Source organism: Hylaeus volcanicus, chromosome 4, assembly GCF_026283585.1.
Source record: "Hylaeus volcanicus isolate JK05 chromosome 4, UHH_iyHylVolc1.0_haploid, whole genome shotgun sequence".
Taxonomy (NCBI): domain Eukaryota; kingdom Metazoa; phylum Arthropoda; class Insecta; order Hymenoptera; family Colletidae; genus Hylaeus; species Hylaeus volcanicus.
Genome location: NC_071979.1, coordinates 12,433,689 through 12,458,807, shown reverse-complemented (window position 1 = coordinate 12,458,807; position 25,119 = coordinate 12,433,689). Strand labels below are relative to the sequence as shown.

At 33.3% G+C, this 25,119-nt stretch overlaps 1 protein-coding gene across 7 annotated transcripts in view; it reads left to right on the top strand.

Annotated features, from left to right (window-relative positions):
- The window catches only part of LOC128875840 (uncharacterized), a 124,808-nt gene that overhangs the window by 82,742 nt on the left and 16,947 nt on the right, over positions 1-25,119 (top strand). For 6 of the 7 annotated variants that reach the window (XM_054121762.1, XM_054121761.1, XM_054121767.1 and 3 more), the window contains 2 exons: positions 15,442-15,655; positions 22,818-22,952. In XM_054121762.1, the coding sequence (XP_053977737.1) occupies positions 15,442-15,655; positions 22,818-22,952 (349 nt within the window). Of the gene's footprint in view, positions 1-15,441; positions 15,656-22,817; positions 22,957-25,119 lie in introns of all 7 variants that reach the window. The other variant, XM_054121766.1, reaches the window with a different exon arrangement.

Genomic DNA, 25,119 nt, shown 5'->3' with positions numbered 1-25,119 from the left:
AAATACATACTATATTTTCGAAGCAATAGCCTCTATTTGGTCAAAGTATACGCAGTTATTTTGATTAAACTCTCCTTTAGTCTGAAGATAGATTCATTCTGTATATACAGGGTGTTCCCGGACGGGTGGTACAACCGAGCAGAGGGTGATACTACATGTAAAAATAAGTCGACAAAATACAGTAACATTTTTTCGTTTAACGCTTTGTTTTCGAGAAAATCGAGTTTGAAAATTCGATCCAATACGCGTGCACTGTACCGCCTCTAGGTTAACAATTTTTTACGCGAAAACGGATCGTCTCCGATATGTGGCTCCTTTGAAGCTTTTTACTTACTCCTCGAGTAGAATTTTTAAAAATTAAAAAAAACTTTGACCTTAAATTTCAAGGTCATAATGGATTTTGCAAATGTCCACCGATCCAGATGTGTACAATAACCCCTGAAAGTGGTGACCATTAATTTGTTTACACCCTGAACATGTACTGGATAGAATTTACAAATTCGATTTTCTCGAAAACGAAGCGTCAAACGAAAAAATGTTATTGTATTTTTACATGTAGTATCACCCACTAATCACCTCTGTTTGATTGTACCACCCGTCCTGCCACACCCTGTATAACAAAAGAAACTTGAGACTAATGAGCATTTAGTTTATAAACGAGTAGTTTTGTCCTCCAAACCAGTTTGCAGAAAGAATCAACATTCTTTGAAACGACCTTCTCGTAGAGGCTCCAAATAAGATATTTAAGACTTCCATGGCCCACTTCTCCACAGTTGATAATAACCTAGGCTTCCGGTTATAAACCTTGCCCTTTAGACAAGCTACTCCTTACTTTCGCCAACGTTGCAGTTAGTTTCTTCCGAGGTCAAATGTCACCCTGATATTAGCGTCCGTCGCATCTCGTAGTGGATGTCATTTTCAGGTATCCACACTCGTGTCGTGTTCATTGACTTCGAATCGGCCTGCTTGTGACGCGATTTACGGGTCAATGATAAAAGTCGTCATGGTTCGATCGAACGATACAAAAAAATGTAAAGTACTTCTCGTTTAAATTCGTTTCGAGGCTCGCGTACAATTTTGCACTAGTGGGAATACTCTGGTTGAAAGGTAATTGAATTTGAAAGATCCAGCTGAGCCTCGAGATGATAGGGTCGATTCCCGGGTAGTACGTATCATCGATGCGGAATAAGCATGATTCGTAAATCGGATAATCACGATTTCCACGATAAGCCTTGACGAAGCCCTGATATGAAACTTTGGAACGAGCTTCAACGATGTTTACTATGTCTGGAATACTTGCAAATAGTACTACGTTACGGTGAACAAAAAATGTTTTCCGATTTGTCTTCCTTCTTTATTTTTTAATAAATGCTTAGACTATATGGAAGTAAATGAAAGTATTTAAATTTAATGTTGGATATACCATTTTGTATTTAACACGTTGATTGCCATACGTGGGTAACAGAGATTTCCACATACGAAGTAAAAAATTAATTCTGAAGATCAGAAGTTAAAGAAAATAAATCTGGATAGAATTCTCGAATTTTTATTGGGTTGTAAAAGTAAATACTACTGCAAAGTTAGAGTATATAGTTTCCAATTGTATGTGAACAGAATTTTAGCTTCATAAATATTTTCATGAGTATCTGTCTGGCAATCAAACTGTTAATTGCTCTTTCAAGTGTTAATTGTATTAAGTATTACTGATCAATCCCATATTTCATGAGTGAATATTTTCATAAATATTTTCATGAGTATCTGTCTGGGATTCAAACTGTTAATTGCTCTTTCAAGTGTTAATTGTATTAAGTATTACTGATCAATCCCGTATTTTAGATGATGTCAATGCTAATGATGAAAAATAATGAAATGGGCGTTTGTGTAACATAACACTTCAACACTTTTATTTAGTTGAAACATTCCTTGACAAATTTTTGAAAAGAAGGAAGAAAGATCAGGGAAACCTTTGGTTCACCGTAACATTTGCCAAGAAGCAGCGAAGGTTCTTGCTAACATCCTACAGAGAGATGTTGCTTCGCGGAAACAGGGTGTAACGTAACTGTTAAATAAACCTACCGCAGACGTGAGTAACGAGAGGTTGAATGAACAATGAAGATGCCTTTCTATGCAGGTAACGATCCGTCTCCTTCTGTAAAAACTTAAACGTCGAATGTGTAGTAGAGACAATCGCTCGGTTATGCAAGCATCGATGAATCATGTTATTGAGATCTTATGGAGGAACGTTCGCGGTCTACGAGGTGTCTTTGAATTACTAGTATTAAATCCAAGCATCGAGTTCTGACACGAGAACAAGCATGTATTAATATTGAGAAACTAAAGTTTTAGATTAAATAGATTTGCAATCAATTCCAAATTCGTGTCTAACATAAGCAGGTATTTTATTCATTTTTCTCTGTATTGTAACAATCATTGTCGTTCGTAATAGAAAAGACCAAGTAATGCTCCCAAGACTTAGAATAACTCACACACACTTAATTCATTCATACCTTATTATAAAAACTGACCCAAAGTTCTGCAACATCTGTAATATTCAAAATTCAATCAAATACTGTTTAATCAACTGCCTTAAATTCAATAATAAAATATCACGATACCACATCGTAAATTCGCTGAGTGTGCTTCAAAAAAAGATTCATGCAGGAAAATTCATAACTTTCTTAAAAACACTGGGCTTTATCACCAAATATAATTATATATGAATTAATATTAAACAGCGGCGAAACATGGCCACTAATAACCTTGACTTTAAACACTTAATTTAAAAAAGAAAGTTCTAAAATAACTGTTTTCGCGACAGTTTGATCTAGTATACTTATTCCACGAGAACGGTATTTAAAAAGAATCCTAACATTAAATATTTGTTGCAATTCGCGATGATTCAGTTATTCTGCATTACAATATGCTAAACAAGTAATTCTTTTAATGGATTGTAAACATCCTGTACTATCTTGAAATATTTGATCAACATTAACGATTCTTATAATGCGCGATCCTTTTGTCATTAAGGAGAGTGAAGCATTTAATTTAAAAACAGAACACCGCTACAGATGTAATCTGATACCTGATAGTTGCTCGCAATCGTAAACATAATAATAATATAATGGATTTGCTGAGTTGACAGCAATTGCAGTAATAGCACATGTTATTTTTCTGGAGATTAATTCGAATTTGTGAAATGCAGTGAACATGTTTCATTTCATAGAATAAAAACCCCATTTTGTCTAATGAAAGCTTCACATCGAATCAATGAATGTTATCCGATGACAAGTAACAAGGTATTCATTCGAAACAATGCGTTTATGCAATTATAGTAAAAATTGTAACGTATATTACTGACGTTTTCATACATTTCCCCATATTTTCATGATATTATTATTAGACCGGTGACGTTTATGCAAATTCATATTTTTATATACACAGATGAAGAACAGAAACGTAAATTGAAGTATGTTTTGCCTTCTTGTATATTTTCGTATATTTGCACTTGTCATAAATGCATAAAATTCCGCAGTCTACTTATCAGCGTCTCGATACCGTAACTAACACATTCGCGACCGCAATTCTATTTCTGGTTTCTGTACTAAGTTATGAAAATCTTTTTATTTTATACACTACATGTTTACAACATTGATATTTCAAAACATATTTTGTAATTTTTATCTTCGCTCTAACGACACAAATTTGCGATGTCCAGCTTCAGAATTTTATTATTTTAGCCAGTACACGGTATTATAACAGAAACGTAAAACATCTGCTGGGCGCCAATGTGTTAATTTACTGTTACCTTCGATACTGTTTGCAAAACGTTATTAAATTCTTCACGACAATATACAGTGGGTGTAGAAAGTACTCATACACCGATCAATTTTCAAAAAAACTATGTAAAATTCTAATTTATTAACTTAGTTTTTATAAACAATGACATTCTACACATTCTCGGAAATCTCTATAATAGATAGATTACAAAAAAAATAGCTATTTATGTAAGTTGCGTAATTAATAAGAAAATCGATAGAAATGTTGAAGCAATAGGTACTCAGACAACTGTTTAATTTTTAAAACTTCATTAAAAAAAAACGAAATTTACATTAATTTATAAGAATATAATACTTCCTTCGTGGGATTTTTTTTTGATTTTATAATTATTGTAACTCTTCTAAGCATTAAATTAACTAAATTATTAGTTATTCGAAGTAGGATGATCTTCCATTCCTTTATTAGAGTCTTTTTTTAAAGTACTTTACTGGAAATTTGATGTTTTCTAATTCGTACGGAGCAATAAACTAACGTGTTTACGTTACAAACTCTACTGTAAATGGTTCGTCATAAGAATCGTACAAATACTTATTGCTTCTATACTTTTACCCACTATTCGCACTTCTTTTGTTAATTTTATTAACTATTTTATTCATTAATTTTTTACAAATTATATTAACTAGTAAATGTTGTTTGGACTATATCTATCATAGTGATTTCCGAGAATATATAAAATATCATTGATTATAAAAAAAGGAGTTAATAAACTACAATTTCACACAAAAGTTTTTTAGGAAATTAATCAGTGTACGAATACATTTTACGCCCACTGTAAATAATTCAACTGCTGATTTGCAGATCAAAATGTTTCGAAATTCTACTTCGCGATCCCTCTCGTTTACTCTCGTTCGAATCATTATCAGACTATTGTTCCTTGCAATGGTACACTCTACTGTCCCTCGTGCCAATATTTTTTCCATTAAATTACCATGATTCACGGTTGCAATGTTGGCACAACGCGATTTGCCAACATTGCAGTCTTACAAAGGCAGAAACACACGTCCGACCGTACCGCAGGGACCAAGTGCATTGTAACGAAGCCCCGATGCAGCGAAAGGATTAACGAATCCTTGCTGATACGTTCCAAAGCCTCGTCATCCGTGTTCCGTCGTCATGTTAGAATCCGTCGATCAATAAAGCAGCTGCTTAAGCATCGTTTCGCGTTCGGTCTCGTTTTCCACGGTACTCGTTTGAGGTCAAGATCAGATTAATAATCCCCGATTTTGTTCCGTCGTTGACACACATTCAATTTCAGTCAACGACGTTGTGTGCAATTACTCGTAATTTGACTAAAAACGTTTCGAGTGTATGTGCTCTCGTTAAAAAGTCGCGTTATTACATTCATTTTGAGAGGCGGCCAACGGAAAAATTATTTTGCTTCATCCGAAAAAGAAATTGGGATTGTAGCATCACATTTTGATTATAATGGAGGAAAAGCAGGCATAGTTCGGACAAATTAAATAGCAAAGAACCCCGAATTCAGTAAGGAAAGATCAACGTCATGTTTTTCCAATGGAAGAATTATCAAATTCCAATTAGCTGAGTTGACTATTTATCTTCAAGAGCACTTCACGTTTTTTCAGTTATTATCGTTTCTTTCTTAAAAAAATGAGTTGGAGCGTTTTTTTCTTCCTTATGTTTTCTAATGCTTAATTGTAGATGTTCTCTTTTAGTTTTTGTTATTATCCCCATAATTATTGTCATCGTTGTGGTATTTAGTCTCATCGAGAAAGAAAAGTTTTTGTTAATGAAAAATGATATAAAGTCATACCTTTTCTTTTTATTAAACTAGACAACGTTAAATATAACGCATACAGAGTACAGAGTTACTTAACTCTGTTCAAATACAAACATTGTAGGTAGGAATTATCGCAGATGACAAAATATCATACGAATGTTCAAATTAGGTTTATCGATGATTAACTCACAGAATTATTATGATTCTTGTTAAAATCTTCACAGAATTTATTCTTCGTAGCATTTAACTCTCTTCGAATACTAACGATACTTGCATCTGGGATAAATCTTCAAAAATTATTTATACTATCGTCGTCGATGATCAAATATATTTGCAATAACGTCTTGAATCTCCAACGAAATATTGAGTTCAAGAGCAGTTTAAATATCGAAGAATAGGCTATTATATTAAACGTTTTAAACACGGGGGTGTCTACTTATTTCCAAAAATAAACGTAATTTATAATTTGTTGATATGCGTACTGTTTCACCTTGACATTTATGTCAAAGTAAAAATCGTGCCAGGTGGGAGTGCAGGATTGAATAAAGTCACTTGGAAATTATAAATCATTAAACGGGACCTGCGCAAGAGAATGGAGTCTCTACGGACGACATCGCTGTACCTGACTGTACGTGCCTAGTAAACTAGGACGTGCACCGCGATTGGGGTCCATGACATCTGTTGCCCTCGATCTTACGATATCCCACCACCGTTCGTACAGATCCACGGTTTTCCTTGGCCTTTAATCTCTTCTACGCTATCCGACACCCCTTATTTGCCTGATAGTACGAGAACGATGACGACGACGCAGATTACTCTTGATTAACGTCGCGTCGCTCGCCGTGCGCTACTTCAAAATCTGATGCTACCTCGCAAATTATACCTTAACCCTCTGTAAGGCCGTACGACTTTCAGGCCACATACTAATACACCGACGTTTTACTAAATAATTTTAGTTTTTCCACAAGATGACGTATACGTCTTCGTTATACATTTTTTTTTTTTTTTTTTTTTTTATTTAATTAAGCAATTACAATTAATCCTCATACAGAATTATAAGCAATTAGGTTAGCGTGTTACAGTGGCATGGTTTTTAAGTTTCAGTTACTTACATACAATCTAGAATTTACTATTTAGTGTGATTACAATATGCGAGTCTGTATTTATTTAATTGAATTTATTGCAAAGTTCCAGATGGTAGTATCTTTTCAATCTACACCAAAGAAATTTGGATATGTTGTAGTCTTTAGTGATATTTGAACGTATCTTAAAGGATTTTGAAAAATTTTGAAAATTGTTGGTTTTACAGCTGTTCAAAGTTTTGTGCTACCGGTTTTTCAAAAAAATATAGCTATTGAACTAGGCAACGGATGAAAATGACCTTTTACGTGCTTATAGTGAAGACATGGAAGTATCAAATAAAAATTATTTCAGAACAAGAAAAAGTTTTTTGAACCATATTTTTTTTTAATTGTTTTAAACAAATGCCTTTAATGTATGTATTTAAAAATCTGAAAAAATAAATTTATAGACTCATTTTTCCTCTACGGGCCAATATAAAAAGATACGTATATCTTATTTCTCGGTCCTTTAAAACATATCCAAAGTCGAAACAATCGGAGGCGGACACCTAAAAAACTTGTTCGTATGGCTTACATAATAACATTCTACGCGATTAGAATGTCGGTGAAATCTAGTCGACAATGTACGTGGGTGTGACAAGTAGGTAGTACATGAATTTTGTTCTAAGAATGTACATGAACTTAGACGTGTTCCTTTGAACATAAGAAATACAGCTGTAATATTTCTTCAACCGAATTGATTCAACTACAGCTTATTACAGACATTGTTGAAAAACATATGGTAAACTATAATCTCGTTATACTTTACATTACGCTACACTTTTTGCTGCATACATGTAAGTACTTACTTTATTATTCGACCAAATGAATTTTTCTAAATGCTGAATTCATCCCTCAAAATTACACATTTTCTACATTTAAATATTTGTATCGAAACTAAATTCTAACTATTCTCTATTTTCGAAAATATTGCACAACATGATCTTGTATATTCAACTTTAATACAAAATTTTATCATTATATAGCCTAGGATTAATAATACAAGCTGGTAAAGTCGAACTGAACAGACCAAATGAATTTTTCTAAATGCTACAAATTATCTGCATTTCAATATTTTTACAAAAACTAACAATTTTCGAAAATATTGCACAGCACGAACTTTCGGATCGAAATTTTAATATAAAATTGTATCATTATATACAACAGGATTAATAATAAAAGTGAAACTAAACAGTTCAGGAACATCCTGTTTAATGCAATAATATTACGCATCGGTAGAGTTTCTCAGATTTGCAAAGTTGAATTTGCGAGGTACCCGTTGAGTTATACAAAATTTGTTCTACACAAAAGGTGAGCATTCGTGTGCATAATAGCTGTCTGTTAGTATTGTTGTCGAGGAACGCAAAGTAGAAGTGGAGCTAGGACGAAAGGCGATTAATGTAGCGGAAGCGACGTTGCAAACATCTCACAATCGGTGGAAGTAGGTCAGATTTGCTTTTAACCCATAAGTAGTTGAACGCTACTCTGGTTTTTTTTTATTAAGATTGGAAAATTTCCTCCATCGAGTAACGATTGTTCGGTGATTACGCAACGTTGAATTTTGTTTGTCTACTTTTTCATCTCTTCGTCGGTAACGTTTGGTTGCACGAAGGATGAATTAATATTCTTTTCTATTAAAAGTTATATTCAACTGAAGTCAGCGAAACGTAAACTTTCGTAATGAAAAGCTTTCGGTTGGAAGGAACGATGGTTTAAAAGTTTTAATTACCTTCGAATCGTACAAAACATTTTTGAATATAATATTATGAATAGACTGCGTATGTTTCTGCAAATTCATATTTTCATAGATACAGAAAAAGACTTTAAGCTTACATAAAAGTTTATTCTATCTTCTAAACGGTGCAACATGTATATTATTGTTGTTATTTTATATATTTTTGCATTTTTGCACATTCTCATATATTTTTCCATATTTTCATTTGCCCTAAATCCGTAAACATCCGCAGTCTACTAATTATATTGAAGGGAAACGGTATTCACACTAAAAAACTGCGAACTGAAAGTAACTTTTTAATAAAAAGAATGTATATAGGATAATGTAATTACTAGACTGCGAATATTTATGGAAACTCAAATTTACCCAAATACAGACAAAGAATTGAAATTTAAATGAAAGTATGTCTTACCTTCTGAACGGTGTAACATGTATATTATTGTTGATATTTTATATATTTTTCCATTTGTACATATTTTCATAGATTGACCAATATTTTCATTTGCCATAAATACAATCCGCATTATTATGAATAAATATGTTGACGGTACTAAAATTAACATGTAAGTATTATTAGTTCAATCCTATTAAATACCTAATAATTTCAAATGTATGGAATATTATGCAAGGCGTTCAAAAATTAGTGTACGAACCGGAAATGGGAGTAGCTGAGACGATTTTGAACCACAATTTCCGGTTCTTACACTAATTCTGGGACACCCTGTATATTATATGTGTTTACACATTTTTATATGGACTGTTTGCAAAACTTGATCATCACACTATTTGTAAGTATTAAGGAGCCACGTAATAATTAATATATCTGTATCCTATGTTTTTCTCTTTTTTGTTGTACATTAGATAGGATATGTAAAAAAAAAACACACTAGTGTCCAAACTTGCATGTCACGTAGAATTCCTATTTTAATTGTAATAATCGTATATTTTGTTAGTAACGTAAATCTAGTGTCGAAACGTTAAATAACGCTTGTGTTTAAATCGATAAACGTATGTCTTAGTTATTTTACTAATTATTTGGAACGTTACGAAACTGACGTCAAGAATCATTAAGAGATTGCTCTAGTCGTTAGAAGGTATTCGCCAAACGTGCGAGCAAGTAAAATGTCTGTTCGAAGGATAACATTTTCAAGCAATTGCTGTTACAACGAAAAGCAAATACTGGATGATGGTGAATTTAAAGGAGTTAAGTACTTTAAATCCTTTTACAATCCTTTTTCTAACGCTTGGTTAGCGTACAAGGATTATATTAGGGAATTTGTTACTTGAGTAAACAGATGCCGTTCGAATTATTACCATCTAGCCGCCTCCCTTTTCAGAGTTAAACTTGTCGATGATTCGACCTGCCAGTGTAGTTGTTCAGAACAGGATCTCAACCATGTAATAGGACAATGCCGAATCCTTAATTGCAATAAGAATAACTTGATTCGTAACTTTTATAAAAGCTTTATCCGCCTCGTACAATAGATGTATTCCTGAGCAAACCAATGATTTAGCCATTACTAATTATATTTAAGTTTCTCAAATCTCATGGTTTATCGTCGCAAGTATATATTGTTCCTAATCTACTACAGTAAAGTCTCCATAAATGCACAAATATCTCTACCATAAACGCACTGAAACCATCTCCACCGCGGGAGGTATACCTCTTGAGGGGTCCCGGAGTTCGATCGCCGAGCAGTGTAAACATGATCCGGAATCGGATTACTCTATGAGACAATTTAATGCAACAGTGAAACTTTTTTATTATTAACTTTTTTGATGTAAAACTTTTACCATCATATTCCTGACATTTTCTAATTGAAATGAGACAAAACACGACGTAATTCACAACATACTTGCTTGTAACAACTTATTATGCATCACATACACTAACTAAAAAAATTGCATGGTAAATATCGTCCGAATTATATCGTGTTTGGTCTCATTTTAATTAGAAAAATGTCAGTAATATGATGGCAAAAGTTTTACAACAAAAAAGTTAATAATCAAAAAGTTTCACCGTTGCATTCAATTGTCTCACCGACATACCGTGGTGTTTTCGCTTCGTCCTTTCCTTTATTCGCCGTCCTTCTCTACGTTCGAAGCTTGTCGGTAAACATCAGAGAATGTACGAAGTCTACCATAAACACAGTTCCGAGTTGGGCGTTTATGGGGACTTTGTTTTCGCTCCGTCCTCTTCCTTTAGTCGTCGTCCTTCTCTACGTTAGAAGCTTGTCGGCAAAACGTCAGAGAATGTACGAAGTCTACCATAAATCCATTAGTTCAGTCCCGAGTTTGTGCATTTATGGAGACTTTACTGTATCAGGTAATACTGACTCATAACCTCTTACAGTCAGTCTCAGAAATATTCGTACTCTCTACGTCTACTAAAGAATTTTGCCTAAATATTAAATAATAGGTTTGATGTTTTCAAATAAATGCTTGGAAAAATTTATTTGGAAATATCAAACGAATCATTTAGTTTAGACAAGTTCCTTCAAATAAACACAGAGGGTACGAATATTTATGGGACTGACTGTATTTAGTAATTCTATCTAACATAAGTTTAAGTTTTGTGTAATACTGTAATGTGTGTACTATAATGTGACTTGATTTAATTATAATTTAATTGCTAGTATGCTCAGCAACGAGCATGTTGCTAATAACTCCGTAGGGGGTTTAATAGCCTAATGAAAAAAAAAATTGCCGTTGCGGTTAATATTGCACTTGTTGTACATCGACATAATTGTTCGGTATCCAATTGAAATCTTGATGGGCCACAACTGCGAAATGGAGGTATTCGTGAATCGATCGAGAACAAATTCCCTTCCTTTATCGGGCTACTCGATTCTGTGATTGAACGAACTTATTGAGATGTAGGGAGTCGAGAGAGGTAAAAAGCACCGTAGGCGGTTGCATATCAGTTTTGTTTGTATCGAAGAAATCCTCATTCCGCGATTTCGTCCGGTCTACCTTCAGTGGTTTTCCAATACGCGGAACTTTCGTCGTATTTCTTTGGCCCTTATTGTGTACTCGATTCGTCTCGATGGTACAATATCGACTTATTCCTTGAACAGTCGTTTGCCCCGTTTGTCTTTTTTACTCGTCTAATCGCAAACCTTTCATAGCCTGCGATGGAAAGTAAATCGAAAACATTCTTGAACAATTCGACAAGAGAACAGTATTTCCTGCAAAAATTCATTTTTGCAACGGAAAAATCATCGTCCAAAGATTCCGTGTGTTAGGTAATGCAACAATGTGCAATCTTTCGGACCGAGACGAAATTGTTTACTTTATTTTCACGAAGCGATAACCTACAAAGGAATGTTTCCATTTAAAAGTGACAAATTTTTAACGAAAACTGGACTTCAAACTTCTGAACTTATGTTACTGAAAAATTGCAACGATTGTGCTTAATTCTTTCGAGATAAGATTTTAATTCCGAGTTACCATAATTTCATTCAAATTTCAATGCTTATTTTCATATTTGGTCACGTATTGTTAGAACGATTATGTAGACAGAATTATTTTATGTCATAGTACAGACTGTATTCTTTACGAAACATTTAAATCATAAATGATAAAATCACATAGTTCGTACAATATTTTCGCCTTAGGGTTTTAGATCTTATTAAAATCCAATGATTCGTTGGACCATATTATATGTAAGTGTATAGAATGGAGTATTCCTGTCAATATTTCCATAAATAGGTCGGCGAATATCGATTTTAATCATTATTAGCGTTTTTAACGGTACCTCTGGAACTCGCCACCAGCGAGTCATGCACCTGGCCCTCCCTTCCAATGGACATAGTATCGATATGTTTATCGTTTAATTATCGAACGCTTATTTTATCGGGGAATTCTTACGTATACACAAGAGTCTCATATCAATTATACGTTTTCATTTTTTAACTTAGAGAATATAGAAGTTTAGTTGCTAATTAGAATATAAACGAAAGTTATGAGATGTAATACATAATAGAAAATACAAAGACTTGAATACACCCACAATGCAAACGCGAAGAATAGCCAAACCTCGTCAAAAAAGTAAAGTTAATATTTTCTGAAATAGATTTGTCTGTTTTTAAGCACCACGAAACGAACATATTCGTAGAAATAATATTTGTGGAACATTGCTTTTGATTCTTTCCTATGTCATGATTCGCTTTCAAATATATTCAAACAAAATATTATCTTCTGTATATCGCTTGCAGTTTCTGATTTTCTCATTAGACTTGGATGAAGTTAAACAGTTGTCGTATAGGTATCTATACTTGGTATTAAATGGTATTCGTATGATTTGGTAACCATTTCAAAGATATTCATATCAAACACTGGTGCAAAACTACTTCAGATCTTGCTACCTATCAATACTTACCACCTACGATGTCAGACTTTGGTACCTATCGATACTTACCAACCAATACTTTCACTCTGCAAAAACGACATTGCTTTTCAGTCCACCTAATATTATTTCTTTTGTGGACTTTATATATGTATTTACACAATAATCTGTTTTAATGTAATGTTTTTATGTAAAAATGATATTTTATAGTTCTCCGTCATATGGTATCTTTCGGTCACTTTCTTCTTGCCATTTTGGAGTATTGTTTTTGAAATATTTTGAGAAACCAGAATGCCTAATTACACTTAAACACAATTTGTAAAATATTATTTCGAAAGTCTACCAAGTATTTTTGACTATTTGGTATTTATTACAATCTGTTACAAAAAAAATAACAATATTCAATATATTTGTCTTTGAAAAATTTAACATGTAGATATTTCACTCATTGGTTCATACAGTGGGTGTAGAATGTATTCGTACACCGATCAATTTCCCAAGAAACTATTGTGTGAAATTCTAGTTTATTAACTTTTTTTTTATAATCAATGATATGTTACATAGTGTCAGAAATCTCTAAGATAGATATAGTCCAAACAATATTTACTAGTTAATATAAATTGTGAAATTAACAAAGAAAAATGAGAAAAGTGGGTAAAAGTATAGAAGCGATAAATATTTGTAAGATTCTTATTACGAACCAGTTACAGTAGAGTTTGTAACGTAAACACATTAGTTTATTGCTCCGTACGAATTAGAAAACATCAAATTTCCAGTAAAGTACTTTTAAAAAAAGGTTCTAATAGAGGACTGGAAAAAGATCCCACTTTGAATAACTAATAATTTAGTTAATTTAACGCTTAGAAGAGTTGCAATAATTATAAAATCAAAAGGAAATCCTACGAAGGAAGTATCATGTACTTGTAAATGATGTAAGTTTCCTTTTTTTTTTAATGAAGTTTTAAATACTAAACAGTTGTGCGAATACTTATTGCTTCAACATTTCCATCGATTAATTGTTTTTTTCTTGTTAATTTCGCAGCTTACATAAATAGCTATTTTTTTTGTAATCTATCTATTCTAGAGATTTCCGAGAATATCTAGAATGTCATTGTTTATAAAAAATAAGTTAATAAATTACAATTTTACATAGTTATTTTGTAAATTTATTGGTGTATGAATACTTTCTACACCCACTGTATATTCTTGTATAAATTAATATAATTACTAACGATCTTTTCATTAATCTTTTCATTAATCTATTATTACACTAATATCTTAGAATCTATTACTATTGTCTAACGGCTTAAATCTTTTCAGTTTGCGGAATACAATATAAGATTAGTATGGTTCTTTGCTGTGGTGGCTGAGAGCAGACATACGACCGCAATGGGTTAATATTGAATTTACTCGAGTATCATTGATACATATCGCGTCAGTTCGACCAGTAGCGTAGCTTTCGTCGTAAAACTAAAAACCTCTCCCGTTATCGTTCACCGCGACGACCTGGCATTTCGTATGCTGCTCCGCGAAAATTTTCTATGGTCAAGGTCGCTCAGTCGTATTCCAAGCTTCCGCTTCCGACGTTAAAAAAATTTTAATTTACCAGGGGCATTTTATTAGCAGGCGTTCCGCGCAACAGAGGCCAGTGCTGTAAGATTAACAAGCCCCGCGCGATACTTCTGATGAATAATGTATAAACGGTGTATAAATTGCTCAAAGTGCGCATGTAGAACGTGCCTGGGAAACCATTTATAAAATCGACTAATGCAAATTTTAATTACCGGTCGTTGGTACAGGCTATAGGTACTATTCAGAGTGGCCTGAAGAGTTCTAGATGTAACAATTCAAACTTATTTATAATTTTTATCTATGGTTTTGCTTTTCGACGCAATCCTCGAAAACTGAAATACATTTTTCTTTGAGACCTTCTGGCATCGTTATCCCCATCCCGTTGCAATCATTTCTCGATCAGAAGGCAAACAATGACTAACAAGAAAAGTTTTCGTATTGGGAAAAGACGTAGCCAAATCTACAGAATAAGGAGGGACGTTCCAATAGTTCTTAGTGTAGGTCTCTCAATTTGTCCATTGCTATGTCACTTTTCTTTCGCATTTGTGATCGAGACCGAGAACTTGTCAGCCACTTTGTTATACTTCATATTGCACTCAATTCAGAAAAACAAAAGAAAACCTCATAAGAAACTGTCGCTAATAACCAAAGGTTAATGCGACGTTAAATATGTAATAAAAAAAAAAAAAAAAAAACGGAAACATTACTAAAACTACACCTTTCTTATCGATGTCTTCAAGTATATCAAATTAGAATGATGTATAAAACAGGGGAATATAAAAAACACTCTTTCATGCTCGTAAATAAAAACAAACAAATAAGAAACAAAATTAAAAAGAGAAAATAATACGTATAATAAGACTAGACGTTACAACGTTTCTCTTTCTTTCAAAACTAATTTTTGTTATTCTTTTCTTATAATATATTTTCTATTACAATTGTTACACATTATTTTGTATTTATGTTTTAAGGTATAATATGTGCCTACATATATTCCTCAGACGTAGACTAGCATGTTAAAATGTAAAATAAAAATGAATTCGCCTGAATAACAGCAATAATCACAGCTAACAAACGTGTTTGTTCGCAGGGATGTCAGGCAAGGATGTTAGCGGATGGTCGAAAATCCCTTGTCTGAAAGGTCGTTCCTCGAGTAAAGGTGGAAACATATCTGGCGGTACGCATACCGGTCCACCGCAATGTCCACACTCTGTGCTAAGCAGCACTCGCAGTTCTGTGAGCAGCTCGCCTCTGAGTCCATGCCCAACACCGATGCCATTCTTGGTTACCTCGGGTTCGGTCAGGTGAGATCTCTTTTATAATCATCACCAAAACTGTTCAACCTTCATCTTCGATTCTTCGTGCAAATTTGAATTTTTATTCTAACGATACCAAATTCGAAGCTCGTTGTAACGTTCCACTATTGAGATTTGATCAGCGCATCCAGGCAGCCTCGTTTAGTTGCGTCTAATGATAAAACGTTCATTTGATTATACTGCTTGTAGAATAAAGTTTGATAACAGCAGTGATTATACTTCTTCTACTCTAAAGTATGAAAATATTGTAGCATTGATTATACTACTTGTACACCAAAATTTAAAAGCAGTAGTGATTATACTACTTCTACATTAAAATTTGAAAGCAATAGTGATTATACTTCTTCTACTCTGAAGTTTGAATATATTGTACCATTGATTATACTGCTTCCACACTAAAATTTGAGGGCAATAGTGATTATACTTCTTCTACTCTGAAGTTTAAAAATATTGTAGCATTGATTAAACTACTTGTACACTAAAATTTAAAAGCAATAGTGATTATACTGCTTCCACACTAAAATTTGAAGGCAATAGTGATTATACTTCTTCTACTCTGAACTTTAAAAATATTGTAGCATTGATTATACTACTTCCACACTAAAATTTGAAAGCAATAGTGATTATACTACTTCTACACTAAAGTTTGAACATATTGTAGCATTGATTATTAGATATAACTATACAAAAATGCGACCCAGTAGGAATTGAATTATAATGTCCATTATTATTTCATATACTTGGAGGTCTTAATTTTATTCGAATAATTACACTCAACGACGATACAATTATTTCTACCAGTATCATAAAAAAGAATACAATATTCAAATATTTGTATGATTTATTGAATACAATAATTTTATATAACGGTTAAATTAAATTAAAATTGAGGTTTAAAAAATTGAACCTACCTCATTTAATTATCTTTAAAAGTTAATAGTTGTTTTAACTCGACATTACAATATTACCCCTTGGAAAGGGAATGTATAGTAAATTTATTTATGAAGATTTCATCGATCTTCTATTATTAAATGTTTTTGTATATGATTCCAACTTCAGTTTTCATTATTGAATTGTTGAGAGCGAACAGCTGTTGATTCGAAACTCTTACGATTATTGGTTCATGCGATATTCGTACCTGTATTATTACGTACACATGTGCATTTCCTAGGCCACATAAACAGATGCAAATCGTTTCCTCTTCTATTTCAAAACTGCATGTAAACATGCAACGTTCGAAACGTCTCGCGTAATGGTTTCAGATCCGCGTAAGTAGTCATTTTCTCAATAGCATCGGCATGTTGTATAATATTACGAGTGGTACACGTTTCGATCGTATTTTTCGAGTTATATTGGTTTCGGGTTTTACGTTTATCCAGGACAGTAGTTTCGAACGCTCTATCAATTTTTCAGGCCGTTTCAATCGTGTTGGTGGCACGTTTGTATTAGTAAAACATGCACGCGCGAATAACGGTGCTTAAAACGGTCATTTCGGGCTGACTTTGACTGAAGGAGATACTATGTCTACTAGTTGATCTCGATGAACTTTGTTCTTGACAATGTTTTGGACGTAGAGGTATGAATTTAACAAAAATATCAGCTTATATGGAATGATAACACAACTTTTTTATATTTACAGTTTATTCATAGGACGTTTAGTCTCAAAAATGAAAATTAAAAACTTAAAAGACCTTTGAACTCAGATCTCATAGTGGGCTGATCCTGTTGGAATTGTCTTAAATAAAAAAAAAACAACAATCGAACAATCAAAGATTCACTTTACAAAGAATGGCGAAATGAAACTTGTTTATATGTACAGTTCCTTCATACGACGTTTACTTTCAGAGATACAAATTGAAAACTTAGAAGACCTTTTTCCTGAAATTCAATTTTTGCAACAAACTTCTAGCTTTTCAATTTTTTTTCCGAAATTAAACATCCTACGAATAAACTGTACCTATAAAAAAGTTTCGTCTTATCATCTCCTATAAGTTGATATTTTTTAAAATGAATTTAACGAATATAAACATTTCTCTGATCCCATTTCTTGAGGGCGTATACATATACTATATGTACGCCCTTTGCAGTCAAAAGTTTAAAGATGGAACTCAGTTCAGGGTGCTAAAGATGAAGCATATTTTACGAATTTTAAAAAAGTAATGTATTAAGAGAATAATGTATTAATGTCTTAATATTGTTATTCGGCGATAACAAATAATTTTTTATAATACAAAATTGTACGTGGAAAGTCGTGTATATGGACATGTTTGTAGATCACTCATCGTCGAGGTTACGAATTTGCCTTAAACAAAAAAACTACAGATTTTGGTGTCCATTATGTAATTACATTGTCGATCCACTCAAAACTTGAATCAAAACAATTTTTAACGCACAAAAATAACACACAGAATAACACACAAAAATTTGCTTCTCAAGATATATATCGTTAAATACATAACGTATATTATTGTACAACTTACAGTTATTCCTTTTTAATTCACAAAGAAACTTCCTTTTCAGATGTTTACACTAAAATGTGTCCTTAAATCATACACAATATTGCTGTAGAACATTTTGCCATTTATTTTAATATTCTACGTACAGTTATGATATCTTGGTGTACTTTGTATCTTGCTTGCAATGAAGAGAATTTCAGAGCGCTATTTTTGGGATTCTCGCGAAGAAAATGGAGTCCATTAGGTCCTGTCCTCGAAGTTTCTTCCCGTCGAGAACGCTTGGAAACGTTTAATTTATTCATATTGGAAATAAGAGCAGGGATAGTCAGTCACCAAAGGTCATTACTACTAAAAATACACCCTCTGTTTCATTCATACTTTATACAAGGCTATATTCAGTGAACGGACATAGCTACGTAAAGAGACAGTCGATATTCCCTGTCTCGGGAGGGCATTCACGCGAAAATCACTACCAGCAGCTATGAAAATAGCATTTTCAAATAATGTATTTTTGTACAATCTCCGACGCTGAATTTAATTGTACAGAAATGAATTCGTCAAAAATTTGTTCGACGATTTCAAAAATAAATTTTGAGGAAAAATAATTGGGGGGGGGGGGCAAAATGTTCTTAGCCTTATGTATTCGGCATCCTTTGAACAGTGTGTAGAAAATAAAATCGTTCAGAAGTTGTATTTCTGTTGCAGTTATTTGAAACGAAAAAAAATGAAGTTTTGTTTTCCCGTGACATTTAACATGAAGCACTGAAAAGTAGCACAAATATTCTTGGGGTGTAAATGAAAAAAGATGAATAAGAAGATAATTTAACAATATGTCTCAACCTGATGGTCATTAACATGTATCAACATGTATGAAGTTCAGTATCCAACAAATTTTGCTTACTGTTGTTCTTTTAACAGAATACAAGTGGGATAATTATGATAATTGTGGGAGCATAATAGTAAGTAAAATTTCATAGCTACTAAAGTTCATATAGACGCATTGTAATGGCCATCAGGTCGTTGCGATAAGAAGACTTAGAAGATTGGTACTTTAATATATCAAAATGATGAGTAAGTTTATCTGTTTAAACTAGAGTTATAAATGATTTATTATAGAGGTATCGAATTAATTTCTACACTTTATGTTTTGTATTCTATATACGAAGTTATCTACAAACGAATTATATCCACTTCGTTTCATTTAGCCATAATTTTGCCATAATTGCTATTGTTTTTATTCAAATATAAAAATTAAAGCCAGTCCCATTTTCGGGACATTGGAGGTATGTACTATAGTATACTATGTAGAAAAACTGTCCCTGTGTGTGGAAATTTGTTCGAAAAATGTGACATTGACGGATAATGGGTTAAGCACTGATCATTCTACGTGAAAATGATCTTATTTGAAAAATTTCATAATTTGCTCACAAATCGGAGATTTAATTGGATTTCTAAACGTAAGATGGTAAAATCATCTTGTCGGTTGCACAGTCTCGCAAACCGATATGCGGTCTTTCAATGCCAATAGGTTCCCTACTTCGCTGTTCGAACTATTTGTCGGAAGTCAAGTTTTCTTAATCACGATTGAAACGATCGACTCTCTACCGTGTGCACCGCACGGAGGGCAGTTTGCTCGCAATTAAAAGTTTCGTTAACGATCCGCCATCGATACGTCATTAGCTAGGAGAGCGGAGAGGGGCGGGGGGACGCATCGGTTTAACAAGTTCCCGGAAACTTTTCCACGTAGAAACTTCGCCAATTCGGCGAGAGAAAATGCATTAGCGACGAAGGGGAAGTCGGTTTGGCAGCTACAACTTCGACATCCTGCCGCGACACCGCGCTTTGAATAATTCATAACTCTGAATCTCGAAATGCTCGCTTTTGCCGTTATACGGTAAGGACCGGAACCAAATCAATCGCACAAATTTTTCTCGAACGTAGTTTTCATTATTTAAGTACGTCAAGGGGCACTTCATGGTAACATGAAGAAGATTCATGTAATACAAGAATTTTTGTTCGAACAAGCAATGCAATTAATCAATTCATTTATTATTACATATTATTATATATATTAATATATATTATTATAACTGTAATAAGAAATTTATTTATTTACTTGCATTGCTTGTTTGAAAAAAATTCTTACACAACTAAATGGATAACTAGATTGAAAATTGATTTTATATATATATATATATAATATAAACAAATTATATATAACTGTAATAAGAAATGAATATATATATATATATATATATATATATATATATAATGTAATATAAACAAAATATATATAACTGTAATAAGAAATGAATACAATTCTTGCATTCCTATATAAATATTAAACAATATAAGAAATCAATTTTTAATCCAGTTTATCCATCCATATCCGAAATGACAGACGATAAATATCGTAAATCGTTGATACTCGACTATACCATAATTAATTTTTATCTTACACTGTAAAATTTGATAAGTCGTCGCACGGCTAATACGTAGGACCAATAACGTTACGTAGATAAACCTAAGTCACATTTTCTCTCCTTGATTGTTAACACATCAGCATTTTATTGCATTTCATTAGTATTTAATCGTATCATCCTATATACTAATAAGGTTCCACCCACTTGAAAGAAAGGTGAAAGGGCCACGACCTAACTTTGTTATACTTGATCTGCACTACTTTTCTCGTCAGTAATTGTTTGTACAAAAGGTTACCGTTAAACATTAGTACAAGAGTCTGTGGTGCAAAACTAATTGTACGAATTTTGAATTCTGCCGAGGTACAACGTATTCGAAATGTTACAAAATATTATAATATAAATCTCTCAAGACGATAAGAATACACGTACCCACGTTGAAGTTTCTTTTGTTGTGAATTATTTTTACAATGAAGATGATACTCGTCAGAGAATTTCTTGCAATAGGTTCAATTTCGCCAGTTCCTCTATATAGATAACTATCCACTTCTGTCAAATATTTTCCCTTCCATCGCGTTCCAGACGGGAGTCGCTATAGGTAGAAGTTCCTACCTGCCATGGGAGCCATATCGATCCAAACCTTGGTATATTACTTTTTGAGACCGTTCCAACGGCTGTTCCATGCATTTCATGTTTGAAAAGTGGAATCAAATTGAAGATTAAATTACCTAATTAATGTCCAAGTAACCGTAGTAGCTTCTATCGGAAATATTTTCCTTTCCGTCTACTACTTTGATGTAAATAATACCTCTGCAAATATTTATTTGAAAAATTCATGGGATATTTATACAGTCAGTGTAATAAGTATTCGTACAGAAACCAATTCAAAATAAAACTTCATGTATTTATTTTATTAATAAATTTCTGGGGAAGAAATAATTAGCCAACATTCCTACATATTTTTAGAATAGACTTTGCGTAAATTAAGTTTTAAATCAACTTTTAATGTTAGCCTCTCGTTTCTTTTCTTATTACTTTTATTTTAAACTGGTTGCTGTACGAATACTTATTACACTGACTGTACTTATTTATCATCTAACTTACATTTTTGAAGTATCTAATTGCAGTAATTGTGCATATATTTGCATACCAAAATGCCTCTATATAACAACAATTTTGTTAACTTTTGTTAGTAAGTGTATAGCGAGTCCCAAATTATTCCACTCAGGGAGTAACGGCGATATCGAATCTACTTCCGTTGGTTAGAACTTAACGCACCTCTAGTTTATTTGTGTAAACAATTCAACACGAGCAATATACGTTACTTATACTCCGTTTTGGCAAACCGACGTAATTAATAATAAATCGTTTCACGTATCGCTGCCGTCATCCGTCTGAATCGCGTGACAAGGAAATAGATTTCAGTGGCAGAAACAATTTGACCAGAGACCATGGTTGGGAATGCATGCTAAACAATCACAGTACAAAATTAACGCGTGCCGGAACAGCACAACTTTCTCTTGTTGAACATGATTTTGACGTTTCCCATTCTCGATTGTGTATCTTGTACTAGCACGATACAAGCGGTAATTAATTACTTAGGACACACCATTCGTGAAAGTTAAGACAAGTAGAGGTAGAATGTGAAGTAGATATATCTAAGGAATAGCAAATTTATACCTAGTTAGACCAAAATTAAGTTTAGTTAAAATCAGAGATCTGATTTTGATGAAATTTTATAGATTCGTACAGCTGTCGAAAATACTAAATAGGTATTCTTTTTAACTGTAGAAAATCAAGTTTAAGGAATGAAACTACTCTACATGAATCCAATGTATAGTATTAGGCAAATATGCTTCAGAATAATCATTCCGACATGTTCTGAGTGTATTTTCATGTTCGGTTTTTGAATAAATATTGTCTTTGAAAAACGTTGGGTGATTGTACACCGATCTATTAGTTTCTTGACGAAACATATGTTACATCGCGCATCGATGGTTTATAGCACACGTATTATATGGCTTAATTCAATTTTAAAGTATCGTTAAATCTTTAAACCAATGTTTTCTTAGAAACACTAAAAGTGGACATAAAAGATGCATAATATCAGCCATCGATGTGCAATCTAACATATGTTCCCCAAAAAACCCTAAATCCAGACAATTCTCGTAAATGTTATTGCGCGAAAAATTGAACGTTACAGGCGAGAAAGTTCTGCTCTTTAATTTTGTGCTCTATGAATTTAATTGACATCGATGAATTGGTCTGTTTCAGTAGCGGGATGGTGCAGAGTGTTGGTGCTAATTTATCGCCGGACCAAACATTCGGATCGATTCGTTCGCTGTCGGTAACGAGAGAAGTTGCCAGTTTCCCTCTATCAAGAACGCCTACGCCACCCCCGCAACACACGTGGGTAATTTTTCTCTATATGTTGCATTCTGCCGCGTTGAGCAACTATCAATTCAATGAAAGAGCCGTCGCGAGAAATGTCGGTCACGGGATTTTATGACATTCCGATGATAAGATTACGGAAAGCCTGGAGAAAGTTGAAATTTTCAGAGTTTTCCACGATATATCACAGGGTTACACCTAGAGGCTTGAAAAGAAAAACAGGTTTAGGAATTATTCTTGTAATAGGTACATGGGATAATCGGTAACTTCAGTCATGAATACCTAATATTGAAAAATTGACAGATTTTACGCGTATTTCGTTTAATACGTATAATTTATTTATGGAAAGTTAAATTACAAACTGATATTACATAGTAAGGAAAAAGGACGCGACGCGAAGCGCATATGCAACGTGATGCATTAAACAAAAACCTATTTCCAACAAGAATAACATAAACAAAGTTCATATCCATCAGTATCTGTAGTATCTTCTTTTAGAACGATCTTTAAAGATATTTTTTCATACGATACGATGCTTTCCAGTTTAAAAAATAGTTTCGTTCTAGATTTTCGATGGAGTCCACAGTCACATGTGCATAGTCTCGCCAGAAGTCCTTTAATTTTCACGTTTTCAATGAAACTTTATGTTTTCTAAAAGTAAACAAAAATAGATTAGGATTCCTTTGTTTATTTTAACGGTGCATAAAATGTAATGTTCCATGAGCTGTTGTGGATTAATTACAATTGCGACACGTTCGAAGATCGTCAACAAATTGAAAGCCACACCATAATTGTATTTAACTATAACATAAATTAAACAAAAAAAAAATCGATTTTTCATTTTAGGGGCAAATATAATAACTTCCCTATAAATCGGTAAGTTAAATATAACATTGAGAAGTAATCACGGAATAAAATTAAATTTTAAGCTGAACCAATGCAGGAACAAAACTCGTTATTATGCACGTATTGTGATAACTATAATAACAATTAAAAAAGTAATACCTGCATATTCATTCAATAATATATACGAAAACTGAAGTTCAGTGAAAATTACATTTAACGGGAGCTTTGTGTCTCGATATTGATTAACTAAGTAGTTATATTTTTATTAATATTCGTAACTTTCATATTAGAACAATTAATTCAAAATTCTCCCCTTCTTTGCTGTTTAATTCAATTCCCAACAATTCATAAACAATTGCCTGCGACAGTCCAATAAGCGCGATACTCGTTTTTTCTCGGTCAGGCCACTTTGGAGACACATGTCTTCGCAAAAAAAAAAAGCAAAAATAAAGAAGAACGACAAATTTGGTAATACTGGTTGCTCTTAACGAAAGTAATTGCACGTATTGTGACTCGCCTGACCACGTGCCGATTGTGTCCACCTGACCAAACAGATGTCATTGATTTCGCAATAGTAAACAGCGCGTCGCAACGCTAGAATTCACGTGCCAAAGGCGTATACAGGAAGTAGGCGTTTGGCTGAACATGTTATGCGAGTTCGATAGTCGATCTGACAATGAGTATGCAACAGCGCGAGTCTCGCATCGTGCATTCTAGATAGGTCAATATTCTTCTACGCACTTTGTGCTACCCGCTCATCTACCCGCGTATCGCATTGCGCTTCAGCCATCTACATGAATATGAAACGCAGCTGAATATTAATGCAGCGGTGCTTCGTTAACATTTTTCAGAACGCGTTGCGTTTACGCCGAGAATCTGAAATATCAGCTCGTCCCGAGAGTGTTGCTGGTTTTTCAATTACTTTTTACTGCGCAGACACCAACAACACTACGATTACTTTTGAGCGTCAATACACTTCCTCACAAAAGATAAAAGAAAAAAAAAATAATCGTTTGTAAACTAATATACCTTTTATTACTTAAATTTTATTTAAATTTATTACTTTATTATTTAAACCGTATGTTCTTCATTTTCTGAGATACATTAATCGATCCAGCCCGTTAATTTCAATACACCACCACACCTGTAAGTTTTACAAAAATGATTGTTTTGTACGCTCAGTCTTCGCAAGCACTGCCAAAGGGATTACGCGCAAATTGCACGCTTCGCTATAATAATCAGAAGCTGAGTTTTCCATACGATGCGTTCTCTTCAGAGATTCACTGTAGTCTCTCGTGGTGTATTGTCCATTTTTCCTCGTCGGTATAGTTGCTTTTGG